Genomic DNA, 18,824 nt, shown 5'->3' on the forward strand with positions numbered 1-18,824 from the left:
GACAATGCCCCCCCCCCCCCCCCCTGGCACCTGCGACAGTGAAAAAAAAACAAGTGTCTAGGTTTTCAGTGCATTGTGCATCTGCTATACTTAAAGGACCCGGCATTGAGCGATTTTAATTCTTTCAGATCACCCAATGTAATTCTCGGTGGAATGAAGCTCCGTGCATGGATGAGTTGAAAGCGGCGGTGCATCTCTGGGGGCTTCGGAGTGAGCAGCACGATGTCTTATTCCGCGGCATTCTCGCGTTCGTGAAGCGTTGGTTCACATGTGTTGGAAGTGGGAGGGCCGTGTTAAAAGAAAAACTCCAAATTACTTTAATCCTGTTTCTAATGTTATCCGGATAAAAAATATGGTGAAAATACTTTTTAACACTTCCTCGTACTTATTGCATGCAATGCAGTATTCAAAAATGGTCTATTCGGATTTATTTACTATACTTTAAACAGCCCTATCAGGGAGGAAAGAGAAACATTATATTTTTGGCAACTTCCCCGCATAGGTTCTGCGATGTCAATTTCCTTGCTAAACTGAGCGCGGAGAGGAGTTGTTTAATTCTCAGGACTGTAGGTCAAGGGACACTACTGTTTTCACTTAATTTAGCGGGGAAGCTAAATTGCTGTTTAGATCGCGTGGTCTAATTATCCCACAAGATTTAACGTGAAATGCAAAGATGGACGTCAAGGCGCTTTTTTTTTTTGAGGGTGGGGGGATTATAAATATATTTCATACCTTGAAAATATAATTCTCATGACCTCGTGCAAACAGAAAACCATTGTCTCTTCAATATTCGATCATCATTTCGAAACACATTTTAACATAGAACAAGCAATTGGCGGAAATAAATAAGAACATGGAGGCGGGCTGGTAAACTTTCAACCTCTTGAAACATACTGACTTTTTACTGTTTATCTATCGAGTTTTAATTTTCTAGGAAGTTGTAGGGGTCCTTCATGGCATGCTTTAACTAAATTTCAGGAGACAAATTTCTGATCAAATGGAAGTATAATATGTGGCCGCATTTCGGTACATGGGCGGAGTAAGTACTTTTAAATAATAGGTCTTTGCCTGCAAATGATGGGGTTTTCATATAGTGAAAATAAAAGCACTGCACAACACGAAGCTCTATCCTTGTCAGAAGACTGGTTGCCCACCAAAGTCGTCTCTGTTTAGGTTTTTTATAGTGTCTTGATTTGGACTAGCTAAACTGTTGTGTTGCCAGAAAAGATGTTTCTCTTAAATTGTGTGATAACTATATTCCGTCATATTTTTTTGAAAGCGGTACCTTTATAGGGACTACCAGCTTTAGGAGCCGAGTAAGCGCGAAATGTGTAGGTCGGATGGTTCACAACAATCAAAAGATCTGAAAACGGCGAAGCCGAGACGCTGCTGACTGAGATACGGAGCCAACACGCAGAACCGAGAGGAGGAGAAAGAGGTGACATGAGAAAGTGCGCGGAGCAGAGATTAGGGGAAAGTACAAGGAAAAGAGGAGCAGAAACAGACGGTGTAGAAAGGGCGCTCGAAACGAGGAGTAAAATGGGCAGGAAATTGCGCTTCTCTTCTCTTGGTAACCCAGAAAATTCAGCGCAAAGGCTTTGCATTGGAGGAAGGAAAGGGAGGTGGGGCTGAAGGGATGCACGCGCATCTCTTCACAAAGCGACAATGGTGTGACGTGGTCTGTTTCCATGCAAAGGCCTGCCCTAGGCACCACATGAACGAAAAGCACCACCCACCCCAAGCACTGAATGACTAAGGCTCATCCTACCCCAGGCACCCCCAAACTAAGAGCAGCATTCGCTCTATAAAACTACCGCCCTTAAACTTGGCAAAATTATGAAACTTGCCGCCAATTTTTTTTTCTTGCTGACTATTGTCACATAGTGTGTTCTAACATGCGGTTTTAATGCGAGAGCATTAACAGTGCCGTGGAACGAAGCCAGTGTCTCTAGCAGCGAAATGGCGGCTAAATTCCTATTGGCTGCGACTCGTCATTTGGCCACATAGCAACGGCGTCATCCTTGCTAAGGAACCAGCCGAACTCCTGGCGGCGCAGCGGGAGGGTGGGACGCGGGTTTGCGCTGGCATGACGTTAGGCCACACAATCACACGCTCAAAGACGACGGCGCCCTTGGTGTCGTCCTTGACGTCGTCATAGAGGTCAGCCTAGACATCTTTTTCTAGGCGTCGTCCTTGAAATGGTCCTGAAGGTCGTCCTCTAGTCGCCGGTTTCGACCTCGTCGTCTAGGCGTCGTTCTTAACGTCGTCCCTGTCGTCGTCCTTAAGGCCGTCCGAGATTTCGTCCTAGAGGTCATCCATGACGTCGTCCTCTAGGACGTCATCCTCGACGTCGTCCTAGACACCATTCTTGACGTCGTCCTCGTTGTCGTCCTAAACGTTGTCCGAGAGGTCGTACCTGGCGTCATCCTAGACGCCATACTTGGCGTCAATCTTTTTGACGTCGTCCTCGACTTCGTCCTATACGTCGTCCGAAATTTTAATACTAGTAGAAATATTACTTGAAATCATTTCACCTGCGGTTCCATAACGCTTTCGCGTTTCCACGTTTAAGCAGTCTTAGGTGTCCTCCTTTAACTTATACGGCGTTCAGTAACGTCTTTCTGCAAAGGCCGGCTGTAAGAACCGGCTGTAACGACACCTAAAAGCATTACGCCAACTGACAACCAAAAAAAAAAAATACTTCAGCCCCCAGGGAGGATTAGAACTTACCACCTCGAGAATGTGAGACAAGTGCTTTGCTGACCGCGACGACTACTTTCGGCTTCACTCTGGATTTTCTCATTTGGCTTGTGTCAGCCGGTATATTGCCCTTTCTTCGTTTTACCTCTATGGGTTAAATAGGCCCTAGTCATTTCTTCCGAGTACGGCTAGGATCCTTAAGCGTGTCGATATTAAGAAAGTTATTCAGGTGAGTTAAAATGTGTTAGCATGTGGCCCTCGTATCAGTGAATAAAGGACATCCCTCCGATATTGTACCAGACAGCCCCTGTGTAACGATCTTTTATATTTTTTCACTTAACATAAATGGGTTATTTAAAAACGTATCACACTCACTTGCGTAGTTGTACCAGAAGGTGAGCGAACAAAGGAAGTTTGTGTTTCGGATGACGGGAGATGTTGCAACAGCTCTTACTGCAACTTGCGTTGGTTTTTTTTCTAATGCAACGATCATGTAGAAACCTGAAAAAATGGCGTACGATTAGAACATAGACTGATTGAAAACAAGGCAGACTCATTATAAATGACATGGCTCAAAATGTTTCGTTTTTGAAACTATTCTAAACTCACTATATTAAAATCTTGATAGTTAAATATTCCTCGCTGTGCGAAAACTAATAACGATTTCCCTGACGGCGTCATGCATTAAGAGCTATTTATATACGCAACAATCATACATACATTTATAGATTTAAAATAAAAGTAAATCTTAGTTGACTTGTGCACTAAACACAACAGAGCTTACATAATTACATCAAAAATTATGAAGGTATACAAATTTGTACTCATATATTAACTCGGAATCTATTTCTAGGCTATATGTATATTCAAAAACATTATGCTACACTGTCTATTTTATTTCTGCATTTATAACTACTGCTAACCTCATTCTGAAGGTTGTGGCTGTAGGTGTTAGTACTTTTTGTTGCCTAAGAAGTTGAAATAAAGGAGAATAAAATTTACCCAAGTTCACAATGGTTACTTCAATATTCTACAATAATAATACCATAAAACTATAAGTGTTTCGCAGACAACCTTACAATGTCCTCAAACATAATTCGACTAATAAAAATTATCCTGTAGTTCAGAATTGCTTTTCAATTATTTTATTTTTAGTGTAAAGACATCATTTAAAATCAGTCAGTGCGAGAGGGATACAGAACCAGCGCCCTATTGTGAAAGCTTCGAGTCTCTCATACCAGTGCGTGGTGTTAGCTATGTTGAAGAATCAATGTTAAAAGCACCGTTAAGTAATGTGCAAAACAACCTTAGTCTGGCTTCACGGCGCCTTGTTAAAGGGATCTCATTCAGCTTTTTCGTATAGTGGCATAACACAATCGTATCTTTTGAGTTTGTTGTTTTTGAATCGCCATGCCTATCTTCGCACACTCTTTAATTTGTGAATACTGTAACGAACTAAATTGGACGTCTTTTCCAGCATTTACAGCCGTATGATGGTCCCACACCTGTCAGGCATAGTCAAGGACAGGTGGAACAATTTTTTTTGCAAAGAGTGATGTTTTTTGTTTGTTTTTTATCATACGAGGAGTGTTTGTGATTTCGAATCGGGTACCAAAGTTTACCGTGAGCTATGCATATTTAATATGTCATTAGGAATTATACGGATTACGAGGTTTTCAAGAGCAAGACATTTCTTGCGGAAAAGAAATAAGGCCACCATACTCCGCTGCTACTTAACCGGGAACATTACTAAAGCAGCAGCCACGGCGAGCGAATCAGAGCGCCGGAGTGGCACGCGACATCGCACATTTGTAAAACTTTCACCTGTGGGCAGCTGGCAGGCAATTTGCTTCGCCGCTCTAATGAACTTAGCGATGCCGCAGTTTTTTTATTTCTAAGTTTGTTTTAGAAGTGCGTATAGTAGCTTCAAATCGCCAAAAGGCAGTTCAGTAGACCATACGCTCGTAGTGCGTGTAACGCCAAAGTGTAGTACTCTTCCTATTCTTTCAGAAATGCGCGCCTTAATTGCACAAAATGCGAATATTTAAATACTTTAAATATTAAGAAGTTCCCGGAATCTATTAAACGAGTTACTTCAGTAACAAAAAAAAAATATGTGTCGCAAAACCAGATTTTCACCACCGCTCGGTATTGAACCAAAACACAAAAAGACGCCTAACCTTGCATAGTATAAAAACATCTATTACAAAATACAAGCCGACAATTGGGGATCTGGTAAGCCTTCTTATTTCAGTATTTTTGGCTTCGTCATGTATTCTCCTGATTTAGTTTTAAGCACTGAACCTATTTTAAGAGCAATCATTGTCTCCAGTAAATCAATTTAATAAGTTTTGTTTTTCTCGCACCTGTATGCATCTAAACTAACAATGACTGGTGTGCATGTTGTCGACCTAGTACATGAACATTACAGATGTTAATATGTGTGTAAAATATGATTATAGTGACATGATTATAGTGTAATTAGATGCATATGTGCGAGCGAGCTCGACGAGAATGACGAAACAATTCCTTGGAGAAGGGGAACAAGGGGGAGAAAGGACAAACTCAAATAACACAGTGAGGTGACATGTGCGCGAACAAAAAAATCCGCCCGGTTTTTGGTATCGAACCAGGGACCTTTCTATTTCCAGTGGCGCCCCCTGCCAACTTGTCCAACTCGCTTGTACCTTTGCATTTATTTGGATTATAATCATAACCTTAAGATGCAATCCGTTCATCCTTGTTGGTGCTATACTGGTAGCAGCTGATAAAAACCGTGTGTTCTATTGACATCGAACTCCTCGTTAGTTTAGTTGGTACAGCACTCCACTGAAAATTGAGAGGTCCCTGGTACGATAACAGCACCAGGCGGATTTTTTCGGTCATGCACCAGTCACCTAGCTGTGTTTGGAGGTTTGTGTTCGTCATTTGTCCCTCCTGTTCCCCTTCTCCACGGAATATTTTAGTCATCGCCGTCGCCGCCGACCAAATTATTTATTGTGCCCTAGTCGGTTTTGAATTCGTGTTCTAGTCTTAAAATAAATTTAAAAATTGGAACACTGACTAGTGTTACAGCGTAAATAGGGTGACACAAAAAAGTTTGAAGTCAAAGTCAGGCTGAATTAAGCGTTTCTAAAAGTGGCAATGTCGCTTTTCAATTCTCAATATAATATTGCTTGGTATTGTAAATTGTATAGCGATAATTCCTCTTTTTTCAAACATCTAGAGTTAAGAGACTAAGGATCAAATTAGCATCGAAAGCCTACGTGTACCTTCTCGCTACATCAAAGCTACGATGCTAGCCAGGAAATTCTAACGAAAGCTAATTTTCATGGCGGTATTTCTCTCTCGCTGAGCAATGTTTGCAACATCGACTTTTTTATCGCGCAGAGTTGTGTTCTGGCAGCGTAACAACTCCTTGAGGGTCAGAAGGTCGAGGGGGTAGAAGTCAACGCCTACATCACCTGAGCCGAAATGGTTACTTATCCCCTTCAATCACGTTAAAATTGATATCGCAGCCACCAGTTTGCTTAGCTTTAAATGTAATGCGTTATTTTTATAATTTCCGTCTAAGTGGAGAACTCAATAGCTCTTGAGGTCACGTGACACGAAGTCACGTGGCGTTTACTTCTCCGCTAAGTATAGCGGGGAAATTGGCTTGTTGTCGAGGTCAATTGACGTCCGTTTTTCCGCTACATCTAGCGGGAAAACTGAATTTTGGCATAGTTCAAGTGATATCGTGTTAACCGACGTAAATTTTTTTGATAAATTTAGCGAGAAAAATCAATAGGTCCGTCCCGTGACATCAACTCATGTGGCGCAATTTTCCTCGCTAAATTCCACGAAGAAAATAAACGGCCAGAAACAAACCTCAAATTGACCTGAGGATCCTAGGAAAGCCAATTGGTTCAATAGTGTATGCTGAACCTTCGAGTAAAGTGGCCGGACAGAAAATCTGCAGTTTGTGTTTTGATCTTTTTGGGGGTTGGTGTGGTGCGGGCGCGGTGTCATGCAATACCGTGACGCCATTGCCTCACGTGACGTCATAATGTCAGTCACGGTGGCACGTAACAAGTAGCACTCTGATGATATCGCGTAAACAACGTCACCTAAATTTAACAGAACGCAAATTTAGGTGACGGACAAGAACGTGCAGCCAGATTTCGCGGGACGTATATCCTTTAAATTTGTTGTTTCTACCGGTTTTTTCGTAACGGTTCTCCGGGCGGTTTTTTGTGGCGTGACGGTTCTCCTTGACGTAACGTTCTATTTTTCTCGGAGACCTCAGCCCTTAGACACCTTGTGTGTAAAAAAAAATGACCGCAAACGTCACTTGTTTTGTTTTGAAAACTCAAACGTATCCTCAAAACTCAAAAACACACACAAAATAGCTATAGCACGGGGACAATGAATCGTGGTACGTACCATTGGTGTCGCCGTCATAAGTCAGTTTGGGAGCTCCAGGAATAACTCCCGCTCTCCTTCGTCGCCACGATGCCAGATCTCTGCTTTCTGCGCTTCCGAGATCCCAGCCGCACGTGGAATTCTCGAAAACGCAGTTTCCGCAATCCAGCTCGTCGGCACCGTTGGAACAGTCTTTGACAAAGTCGCAAACCTTGTCCACCGGGATCTTTTCTACCGGGCTAGTCTTACAGACGAAGTCATCAGTCGCCGGAAGATCTGTACGTGATGGAGGTTTTCATGTTACTGCATTCTGAGAAAAAGCTAGTATGTCTACTTCCTACCAAAGCACTTGAGATGCACATCACTGCTACTTGCCGAGGGAGCTTGCCAAATGGCCAGTTCGAAATTACATTTAGACCTAGAAAACCATCTGCGCTGTGGCACTGAGCACGCGGAACGTCATGCTGACTGGTATAGTACAGACTGTTTTGTTTTTCATTCATGCATAGTGTACTTTCAGCCTCGTGAGTAACCGATGTCCTTGTGTAGATTGCAAAAATTGGTCATTCCGGGGAGTTGGTGCGGAAGTTGACACTCAGTTTTCTAAAAGTGCAGGGCCACCGAGCAGCCTTACGAAGATGTTTAAATTCTCGCAGTGTAACAAGAGGATAGAAGCCCAAAGGAGATAGTACACAGACACAATTTTTATTACACAGAAGCTGAAGGGGTTCTTAAAAAAGAGAGAGTTAAATTATAGAGTATTTTTCTCCTGGGAATCTGACCATAACGTTCGCTTTCCTCGACGATGTAACTAAACGCGAAAAAACAAGAAACACTTCCAACGAGTCGTTACGTCACACCCAGGTCTTTTGGCCGTCAAGCACTTGTCGGTGGTGGGGGCAGCGCGTGCAATTGCTAGCTTCCCAGATATATTCTCTAGCACTGGCACCGGTCGTAACGTCTTTTATTGACCTTTTTAAAAATAGCATGACTACCAGTGCATAGTTCGATAGGCCCTGAAGATGCAGGAGAGTGGAGATTCCGGAAACTCTGGATATGACGCCACGCTACGGGAAAGAGTGGCATTAGCGGTACTTTGAAAATTATTTTCTGGAGCCCCCGTGCACCAAAATGAAAAATAATCCCAATATTCTTGATCCTGGAGGGCACATAAAAACGAGTTGTGTGGTTTTCCTCAAATACAGAACCACCTCGTTTTACCTTCACGATTGCCACCTGGGACGTACTTCAATTTATCTTACGACATACCGCATAGGACGCCATCAAAGTCATCTCAATGTCGTGTGAGTGTCACGTGATTTTTGGGTGAGTCGTGGCCACAGGCGGACCGCGTATCGACGTGACACAATCACGACACTGCATTTGCTCGCATGGTTTTGAGTATGGACGGTGGTACATCCTAAGCTGAAACGCTTATCTTTTACGTACAACGTCAGCACGGGCGGACAAAGCAAATGTGGACGACAAGAAATGGCGCACGCCGTGTCCTGTCCAAATCTCCATTCTTCCCCTCATTTTTTGGCGTAGTATGTTGAAAATATTATAGTATGCACCTCCAGGTTCCGTTTAGCTTAATAATCAAGTAATTCACACTAAAATGTAGACATAATAGAATAAATATTCTTCCAACAGGCCCATCTGCATATTTAAACATATGTATGGCTAGGAAATAACTGTCATTTGTGAAGTACCAGTGGCATAAAAAGTGGAATTATCTTTAAGCTTTTTATACTTATCCGCAATCCGAATAAAGTTGAAGCCATCATGATATCTAATTTCATAAAGCATCGAAAGGGAGGAAGATGAATACATCTGGCTATGAAATTTTTCTTTCTAATCCCAGACCTTAAGTATTTAGCTTGAGTAGAACTTTACCGTTATACGTCTAAGGTAGAAATACGCCGCCTATTCATGCTTATACAATTAAAATGCAAAACAACTTATGCACAGTCAGTACCACAGAGAGTTTTGTCCTTCATTATTTTATGTTCTTATTTTATTCACGGTGAACTACATTTTGATTAGTAAAACAGAGTCTTGCGCTTGAATGAAAGCGCTCACATAGAGGTTTTATACTGAAGTTAGAAATATAATACACGCTACGACTCGTCCCTTACGTTTTATTCAAGCGAGACGTCGTTATCTTTAAGCATGTGTTAAGGTGTCGGTTCACATTGCCTGAGAAAACCAATTGGAAGGGTAGATATATACCTATGCAATCTAGTGCACTCGCGAGAAATATGTCAAACACAGGGTCCGTCTTATGCTTTGACGCCGACGCTTACGTGCGGTGAATTTGTGTATTCCCTACTTTTTCTTTTACTGTCTTTAATGCAGAAGGCTCTATTCAGCGATCTTCAAGAAGTAAATGCAAATACTCGTGCTCTCTGCTAGGTTCTTCCATGAAATTGTAAATAGCCGAATTCTATCATTTTGATTCCCGTGGATGTTCCTCACCTACAATAGATTTATAACTGATTTTACATAGAGCTCACGCTACGGCAAAACCTTGAATATGCAGCAAGTTGAAAATGTTTAAATATCCCTTGAAATTTTTTGAGAAGTGAATAGCAAAAAAAAAAAGTCACCTAATTTTATGAAATGACGTAGAACAAAGCCTGTCTAACGGGGAAGTGGAAACATGCAATTGCGTGCAAGTCGGCTATTTAAATTCACGAGAAAACAGTGAAGATGAACTTGCACTAAACTGCAATACTGTCAGTTTAAAGAAGGCATACATAGTGAGTATTCAGTAAAAAATGGCACGACGGGTATTTATCACTAACAAAACATACTATACGTCGCTGAACGCAGAGTATCAGCCAAAATTCAGCGTTGGTGGTATGGATTAGGTGCCACACATTTATAACTTTGGCATTCGGATTTAAAACTTTGGCATCTCTGATTTAAAATATATACATAACGCATACAGATTTTCAACACAAAACATTAAGGAGCTTCCGGTAGAAGTTTGCTGCTTATCCTCATGTGTTTTCGGTTGCTGTTGCTATACGTTATTTTTTAAATTTTTTTTTAAGATCACTTAAAACTTTTGAAATATTTACGTTCAAAACCAATAAAATATAGAATAAATAGTAAGTTATAAAACTTTGACTTCCGCTGCCAGCCTATAGTGATGAATTCGGGAGGAGAATGGGTGTTCGGTGATGCACAGTTTCTCTCTTCAGTGACAAAACACCATGAACTTTTAATCAAACGCCTAGCACTTGAGAAACCTTCATCGCATCGTGCCCAGCACCCCTCATGTTTAAACAAAGTTTCGACTCACGAAGCTCACTGCACTCGCGCTCGTCAACCTCAATGTCATCGATGGCGACGAACGCAGTCTCGTCGGTTCCAGAAAACGCACGTATCGTCATCTGTTGGAAGAAGGGTTGGCAATAGACATTTTTACACTGACAAATCAAAGCGCGACACAGTTTAGATCTTGTAGCCATTTAGAGCTGAACTCGAGATAGGATGGCGGTTTTATATATAGACCAACGGTAAGAATTTCATTGTCTCCTTTATTTGTAGTGGAGCACAAAATAATAAAAGCTAACACGTGCGGAATAAATAAAAAACACAAAAATTATATATGCGTATAATTAAAAAAAAACAGAAACAAGCAAACATGCACTCCTAAGAGTAAATAAGCATCTTATTCAACTGCCTTTTAAAATTAGCGGAGTTAAAAAAAAACTCGAATTTAAGATCAGAGGAGGTGAAAACACTAATATTAACGGGAGATATGTTGAACTTTATGTGTCACTGTTAGGAAGGTGCCGTAGGGTTTTGTATCACATACCATACATTCGAGATTTTATTTACCTATTAAACTTGTTTTTGATATTATTTATGAGTTTTATTTTACAAAACTTGGATTGAGCGTGTTGGTGATTGATTCAAAAATACGAAAGAATTGTACAAAGAAGAAGGACAGGACAAACATCTTTCGGCTCAGTGTGTTGAAGGTCGAGAGATGTTTGTTGTTTCCGTCCCTTTTGTTTAACTCTTTCGTATTATCAAATTTAATTTATTCTAGCCCTACAATAAAAGACCAGTTGTTATATAATTTGTCCCATAAACATAATTGAACGTAGGCAAGCAATATATATATGTTGTTATACTACATTAGATAATATTGTATTTTTCTTGAAGCTCTTTCATTTCTCTCACTACAGCCTCTTTTCTCAGAACCAAACACATAGGTTGTTACGAAAGTGTCCACAACGTCTCTACAGAACACACAAACTTTGTTTTCTCCTGGTGACATTATCCTGTTGCAAGCTGAATACTCGCCTGTTGACGTACATCTTTTTTGGGAAAGCTTGTTCAGCAAAACGTCACGAAGCCTTTGCTCGGCTGCCGCCAGAAGAGCGTTCACATAAAAAAGACACTGTTAACGCGTTCCGCGTGAGTTTGATGAGTAACTGTAAAATGCAACGAACTCTCGGTACCAGCCTCTGCAAGGTTCTTGGCGTGCGCAAGTGCAGCTTCTAACCTGGAGGCAAACTTACCCCATCCTTCAATCCCCAGCTCAAATTGAAGAAGTAAAGTCTCCAGCGCTTGGTAGGGTGTCGCAAGACCTTGTCTCCGGCATAAATGGTGCACCCGCTGGTGCTCTTGGAGATAAAAAACCAGAAAGATGCGCACCGGAAGCGCCGTTCTCGGAGCTTCAAAACGGCTGAATTTGTTATGTCGCCCGTGCCTTTGAACAGGAGGTAGTAGCCTGATGGGAAATACAATTGGCTATAAGCAACGACAGTACAAAAGTAAGGCACAGTTTTCCTCAAACTTAACACTGCCACACGGTTACCCAAATATTTATAATTTCCGGTCACTCATAGCTCAACTGGCCCCTGCAGCTTTTAGAATTTCTTCCCCATGCTGGGCTACGATAGGAGAGTCAAAACTTGAACACACTGGTCGACCGGTAGCCGCAGAAACAGCACAAAACAGAACAAAAACAGACCATTTTGTCATGGCGCTAAGTATGTGAGGCACCGCACTTCTTTGAGTCGGGCAATGTAAATGACGTCTAGTATGTATTCCCAAGTACTTGATCAATTAGTGTTTATCACGCCCGATGTGACTACGCTGATGGTTAAATAAACAAGAGTCCAGAAAAAGTGCAACGCGGCAATGTGACACGGAGAGTAAGAGTATAAATCTAAACTGTAACAAACAAAGATCAGAGATTTTAGGTTACTTTAAATTTAACAGGAAAACTTTAATTCTTCAACAATATTGCACTAATTTTGTTCCTCCGCTACATTTAAGGAGTAAAGATTTTCTCCTAAATTTATCGGAATTGAGCGCGACTCCCGACCTCAGAAAGCTCATAAATGAGTATCTAGCGCAGCTCAAAACACAGTGTACATTATGTATATTTCGACTTTATCTGCGTGATTAAGACACATTTAAAAGTTTGTGAACTGTTGTTGGTGTATTGCAAACAAGAAAAGGAGCTACACCGATAGCGTTCACTATGTCACAAAAACCACATAACTCCTTAGTTGTCGTGCCGTAGGAAGGATTTATAGCTGCCATTTTTTTAAAAGCTCCACCGACAAAAAAAAACGTTTTATGTGTAATAATTTACTTGTGCTGCGCTCACTTCAATCTTTTTACTAATATTATGGTATAGTGAAATTGACCTGGTAAGGAATGTATTTAGTTTATCAGTTTTCAATCTACATTTGCAACACGGTGAACAGCCTAAACTTTGCGTCGCATACAGATGCATTCGGAGGAAAACGAAACGTCAATATAAGTTTAAGAAATAAGGCTTGCCGGTAGCGGTGGTTAGGGAGGTGGGGTGTTTACCGTCATTTGTACCATAGCATTCTGCAGCAAAGTAAATTTTAACTGAACCCCTATGATTGGACAAACACCGGTATTTGAAATTCTTATTGCCGAGCTGAACCAGGGAAAGTCTAAGCTATTCTTCTAGCTAATCGAATAAGTTCTTACACTGTTAGTGACTAATAAATACCAATAAGATTTTGAACCTCATCTTTTGATTAGTAACACGCCATTCAAATAAGTAGTTAAGCAGAAAAAATTTTATATGGTGGAGGCAAATTTGTAAAATTACTTAGTTAATATCTATTAATGAGAAATCCTTTCTCGTTGCATGCAGGGGCAGGTGTTCCATCCCCCACTCAATAGAGCAGGAAAACTGAATTTGTGCATAGGTCACATGACGTAAATTTTCCGCTAAATTTAGCGGGAAAACTGAATTCGTTAATTTCCCACAAAATTTGGCGGGGAACCAGGAATAGGAGCATAAGTCACGTGAAGTCCATTTTTTGCTAAATTTAGCAAAAAAAAATACTACATTAGAGGCGACATACATGGGCGTAAATCTGTGATGTGTAGCTTAACATTGCATTCGCATTAAACAAGTATCAAGATTGATCAGGTTTTATTGAAGCTGATATGATCCCCTAACATTTTAGTTGTATTTTCCGAATTTATACTGATTTATTTGTAGTTTTACGCTCATGTTTACTCTTTATGCGAATGCGCATAGACTAAAATCTGAATATTTTCCATATTATATTAATAAAACTGTTCATCCCTATTGGAAAGACCAGTTTGAAAATCTAACTGGTCATGCTGGTATTTAAACTGGTCAAACTGGTATTTGGACTGGTCAGACTGGTCTAACTGGAAATCAAACTGGTGGAACTGGTAGTCAGACTGGTCTAACTGGTAACCATATTGATCTAACTGGTCACCAGATTGCCTTCGAACTGGTCACCAGATTGGCCTGACTGGTCACTATATTGACCTAACTGGTCACCACACTGGCTGAACTGGCAACCAGATTGACCAAACTGGTCACCAGATTGGCCAAACTGGTCCTCAGACTGGCCGAACTGGTCCAACTGGTAACCAGATTGACCAAACTGGTCACCAGACTGGCCAAACTGGTCCAACTGGTAACCAGATTGACCAAACTGGTCACCAGATTGGCCTAACTGGTTACCAGATGGACCCCTCTTTTTCACTTTATTTGTAGGGGTGTGCGAATTGGATAGCGCAGAGGCATTCGTAACCTTCACTGTGCAAAATAAAGTCGCAACCAAAGGTTCTGTTAACAGTGTTGAAGCTATTTATTTGTCATATATGTTCTACCATCTCGCGATTGCCACAGGGCGATATGGTACTACAAACAATTAATTCATTTGCAACTGAATTCATGGCATATTAATGCCCACACGAAAGGTCAGCTTTATTTATTTAGCTAGAGAACACTTCATCAATCCAAAAAAGTAAGAGCCAACATACTTCGATATTCTTAAAGGTTTTTTTTTTTTAATATTTTCTTCCCAAAAATAGGTTAAACCAGTTTAAATTCTACAAAACTTGAGATAAAAACGTTAATAACTGCTGCACCATGCTTTATGTGGGTGATGGGACAAGTTTACTCGAATATAACGCGCCCTCGATTGTAACGTGCACTCTTTTCTCGAGGTCCGAAAAATTAAAAAAAAACGCCATGACTTCAATCGTTCCCACTTGGACTTCATAGTTTTCCCGCTTTTTACCACGGCCTTTATCCACCCTGGCCTGCACCGAGAAGCCGCTTCCAGGCTCCAGCGCAAGTGTCCGAGGCCGCGGCAGGGAGCCTCTATTGTGATGTTGGAGAAGCGCGGGAAAATGTGGCAGTACGGGTCAGGCCCCTGGAATGCGCCGGTGCCCAGGGTGCCTTGCAAGGGGAGAGGTGCTCACGTGCCAGGACAGAGAGCGCGCGGGCCAATCAGCGCGGCCCTCGCGCCCGCTCGAAACGCCAGTCGGCGTCAACGACAGCTCCGGCAACCAAAAAAAAAAAATAAAAAAAACGGATCTGGCGCGACGGTTGGGCGCACGTTGGGCCGGTTGGATCTTCGTTGTTTGGGGCCGCTGTTGTTCTGCTTGGGGAGGTTACAAGTTGTCTTCAAGCTGTGTTTGTATAAGATAGTTAGCAGGAGCCTTGAGTGCTGCCTCTGCCGATGGTTCCTGTGGCTGACGACGTCCTCCACCTGAGTTTCACTCGCTCGCGGGCGAAATGGCTGCGTCCCAGAACGGCGTGTTTGGAATTCGCTCCGTCCTCATTGCGGCGCTGGCAATGGCTGCCTCTGCCTCCGCGCCAGCGAGCCATGGTAAGCAGGCTCGACCATTTGGATTCATTTTCATGATCAGATGCATGTGAAACTGAACGTTTCAGCTACCCGATTTGGAACAGCTATGCTAGTAATACAACCGCCAGTGTGTATGCAGCTTCAGAGATATTCTACCATAGTGGTTGCGAGTTGCGTAGCGGACGACAGACTGGGGAGGCAGGAAGGGGGTAACAACAGGATATTTTCGCTCCTGGGCGCTGCTTTCCGTAAAGGCTGAACCGCATCTACGCGATTAAGCGAACGACGGTGACAGTGACGAGAATCAGCGACGAGCGACGGAGATTTCCCTCGGTCGGTCGTCGCGTCGCTCGGTTTTTGGATTTCTAGAAATCGTCACTCATGCCTTGGTCGCTTGCTGCCGTCGCTTTCATGCGGTTTGTCTCGTCGCGCGAGTGACCGAGCGACAGCGAAGCGGATCGTTGTCGCTTCTCTTGTCGCTCGCCAAATCGCTTACATGCGGTTTATACTTAATTGCCGCTAGACTGGCACCACATGTACGGTTGGCGCACGCTTCCATATTCCCTCTCATACTGTTTATGATAATGCATATTTTTCATTCGTGGCATTAGTTATACATACCGTTTTAGAACAGACGGGTGCGAATAAATCTGCCATGGCTCTAATTTCTGATGTTTATTCTTATTTCAGATGCCTTGAGGTACTATGTTATCCACCACCGGGACCCCGACACTCCAGAATATGTGGAAAATTTCGCCGACCGGCTGGGACTATAATGAATAATATCATGACAATTTTTTTTAAATTGTAAATATGTTTTTATGTTTATTTTTGTGGTCTGAAGTATGTGTATTTTTTGTGAAAAAAAGTGAATTTTATCCGTTTACGACCTGTGTTGTCGATATTACCAGTTTAACTGGTTTAACTGCTTGGAGTGAACCAGTATACGCAGTGGTACAGTATTACCAGTATACACATTTTCACAGTCAGACCTGTATGCACAGTTTCACAGTAAGACCAGTATGCACAGTTTGTTTGTCGAGTTCAACCAATTTAACCAGTGGCAATAAGCCACTGGTTACCAGTTCAACCACCATGACCAGTTCAACCACCATGACCAGTTCAACCAGTATGACCAGTTCAACCACCATGACCAGTCAACCAGTGTGACCAGTTCAACCAGTATCAAACTGGTGAAACTGGAGCAATATCCAAGTTTGAACCTGGTACCAGTTTGAACTGGTTACCAGTTTAAACTGGTCTTTCCAATAGGGATGTATTTGTTGACTTAAAGACGATAGTATTAACACGGTGCCAAAGAAGTTATCAAGATTAAACAAGTTAAAAGCAGTTGCAATGCGTCCCCACGACTCCAAAGTAAGGTTTCAATTTAAAGAAATCTATCCCAAAATGATTCAGTTAAAAACAAACATCAAGTTAAGGGAAATTTGTGCTGTCTTTATAGATCTTGTATTCCTGAAACTTCCGACTCCTATATATTTCCTCGTAAATTTCATAGTTGAATAAGAGTAATATATGCGGAAATTACACCTTGCTCCAAGTACGTGGTTACCGTCACTCAGTACTTGCTTAAGAAGTAACTACATATGCCGCTCGTTACCGATTTTCGGAAAAACATGTTACTTTACCTCAAAGGTACCGGATTACTATGTTAGCTACTTTTACGACGAAATACACATGTTCTTGTTTTAGTAGTTGTTGCACTGAAGCGGTAGCTACCTTTCAAAGTTTTCATCTGTTCTGTTTCAACGATTCCTTGAGAACACATCTCCGACGACGCTGAAGAGTCGGTCTACTGACGCGCTCAAATGAGCGGCAGTGTAGTGCTTCACAACTCTGTAAATCTGACATTCCCTCTCCATTTCGTTCTCTCCGCTTCTAAAGTTCGAATTTTACAATGAATGTTGTGCCTTCTTGCGTTGGAAACTTCCGTTTTTACATTCGGCCTGTAAACGGTTCTAGAAGGTTCAAACAACGAACCTTATTGTGTTTTCTGGGTGAAGAACGTTTCTAGCCGTAGAGTTGGACTCACGTGTTCAGCGATAAACCCTGCTATACTGTCATACTCTTTAATTATCTTCATGTTTTTCCATCAACATTTGTTGCAATAGACGCATACTCAGGTCAGAATTAAAGCGAGACTGGTTAAACGTTTTTGTAAACGTTACTCCTAAAAAGTAACGAAGTACCGTTACACGTTACTTGGCATTAAAAGTAACTAAATTCGTTATTCGTTCCTTTTCTAAAAAATAACCAAATGCGCTCCACGTTGCCGAAAAAATCACCAGGTAGAAGTACTCGTTACTAGTGACGTGCTACGTACATTCCAGTCTATATGCACAAGAAGTGCAGAGCCAATTAAGATATACAAAGACACAAATAATTTTTCGTGAAATTTTTGCGGGAAAACATAAGCCAATACTTTTAACAAAGTACCATTGGCTTTGTGTTGTGTTTATTGCGCCTTGAGAGCGCTCGTAGGGGAAAGGAACAGGACGACCCAGCTCTGGTGAACGATTTACTTCAACTTCTTTGTTTTCTCTTTTAGCGCTCCCATACCCGCGCGCAGGGAAGGATCGTTTTAACCTTAATTTTCAACAGTGTTTCGAGGGTAATTTGTAAACAAACAGAAAAAACTCACCGTCCCCAGATTGCAATGTGTGGTCTTTGGAGAGCTGGGCAAAGTTTTCTGCACGCTGCACTTGCCACCCGCGATTGCCTTGGGTTGAATTGGCTGAGAAGATTGTAAAAGAAAAAGGTGACTAAAATTGCATTTATCGGCGTAGCTCAGTATTTTTCGTAAACCGATGATCTTTAACTTTATAATTTTTATTTCCGCCAAATATTTCAAGCAAATGTCGATCTTGAATAAAAAGGCTACGTCTTGGACGGCAATCTTAAAAAAAATATCAATCACGAATAAAGTGATCCGACTATTTAAGAATATAAAATAAACATATAAAGAAATACAGTTGCTTAATAGTGTAAACAAGGGCGAGGTAATCCACCTTTACTTTATTTCATTTTTTATCAAAAGGTTTTTCGAGCCACATTAACACGTCACAAAGGCTGTAAAAGCTGAGTTATTAATTTATAGCAGCACCATCATGAGCGCGACTTGCTGGCGACAACCTATTGAGCAGCATGGCATAGCGTGGCGAACGTTCAAGAACTGAGCCTTCAAAGTTACCATACACACATGTACTTGAGCCAAACAACAGATATACCCCACACTTATTTGCGATGCCCGCCCCGATTTTCAGTTCACACCTGAGGAGAATAGCACGCAAGAAAAAGGTGCATCCCTGCTGGGCACCGACGTGCTGGTGTCACGGCTGCCTGCCTTTATATGTTGGTAGACGCCAGTGTGCCTGATTTCTATCCGCGATGAACAGTGCTCGGTAGCTCCGAAGGTCGAGGTGGAACATCATCTCTGTCTTCCTGCACAGGAAATGGTGTATCTGCGTCTTGGTCAGCATCGGGCCGAATCTCGTCTTGGTGACGGCGCCAAACGACAGTGCCAGTCCTACTCTACCGGCTGCTTGT

At 41.9% G+C, this 18,824-nt stretch overlaps 1 protein-coding gene across 1 annotated transcript in view; it reads right to left on the reverse strand.

Moving 5' to 3' along the window:
* The window catches only part of LOC8039626 (MAM and LDL-receptor class A domain-containing protein 2), a 297,389-nt gene that overhangs the window by 118,095 nt on the left and 160,470 nt on the right, over window positions 1-18,824 (reverse strand). Inside the window, exons 31-35 of the mRNA XM_040210496.1 lie at window positions 17,920-18,012; window positions 11,646-11,857; window positions 10,415-10,505; window positions 7,126-7,380; window positions 3,076-3,201 (exon numbers count right to left, since the gene is read on the reverse strand). Coding sequence (XP_040066430.1) covers window positions 3,076-3,201; window positions 7,126-7,380; window positions 10,415-10,505; window positions 11,646-11,857; window positions 17,920-18,012 — 777 coding nt within the window. The remainder of the gene's footprint in view (window positions 1-3,075; window positions 3,202-7,125; window positions 7,381-10,414; window positions 10,506-11,645; window positions 11,858-17,919; window positions 18,013-18,824) is intronic.

This window comes from Ixodes scapularis, unplaced genomic scaffold, assembly GCF_016920785.2.
Source record: "Ixodes scapularis isolate PalLabHiFi unplaced genomic scaffold, ASM1692078v2 PGA_scaffold6__148_contigs__length_123643588, whole genome shotgun sequence".
NCBI lineage: Eukaryota > Metazoa > Arthropoda > Arachnida > Ixodida > Ixodidae > Ixodes > Ixodes scapularis.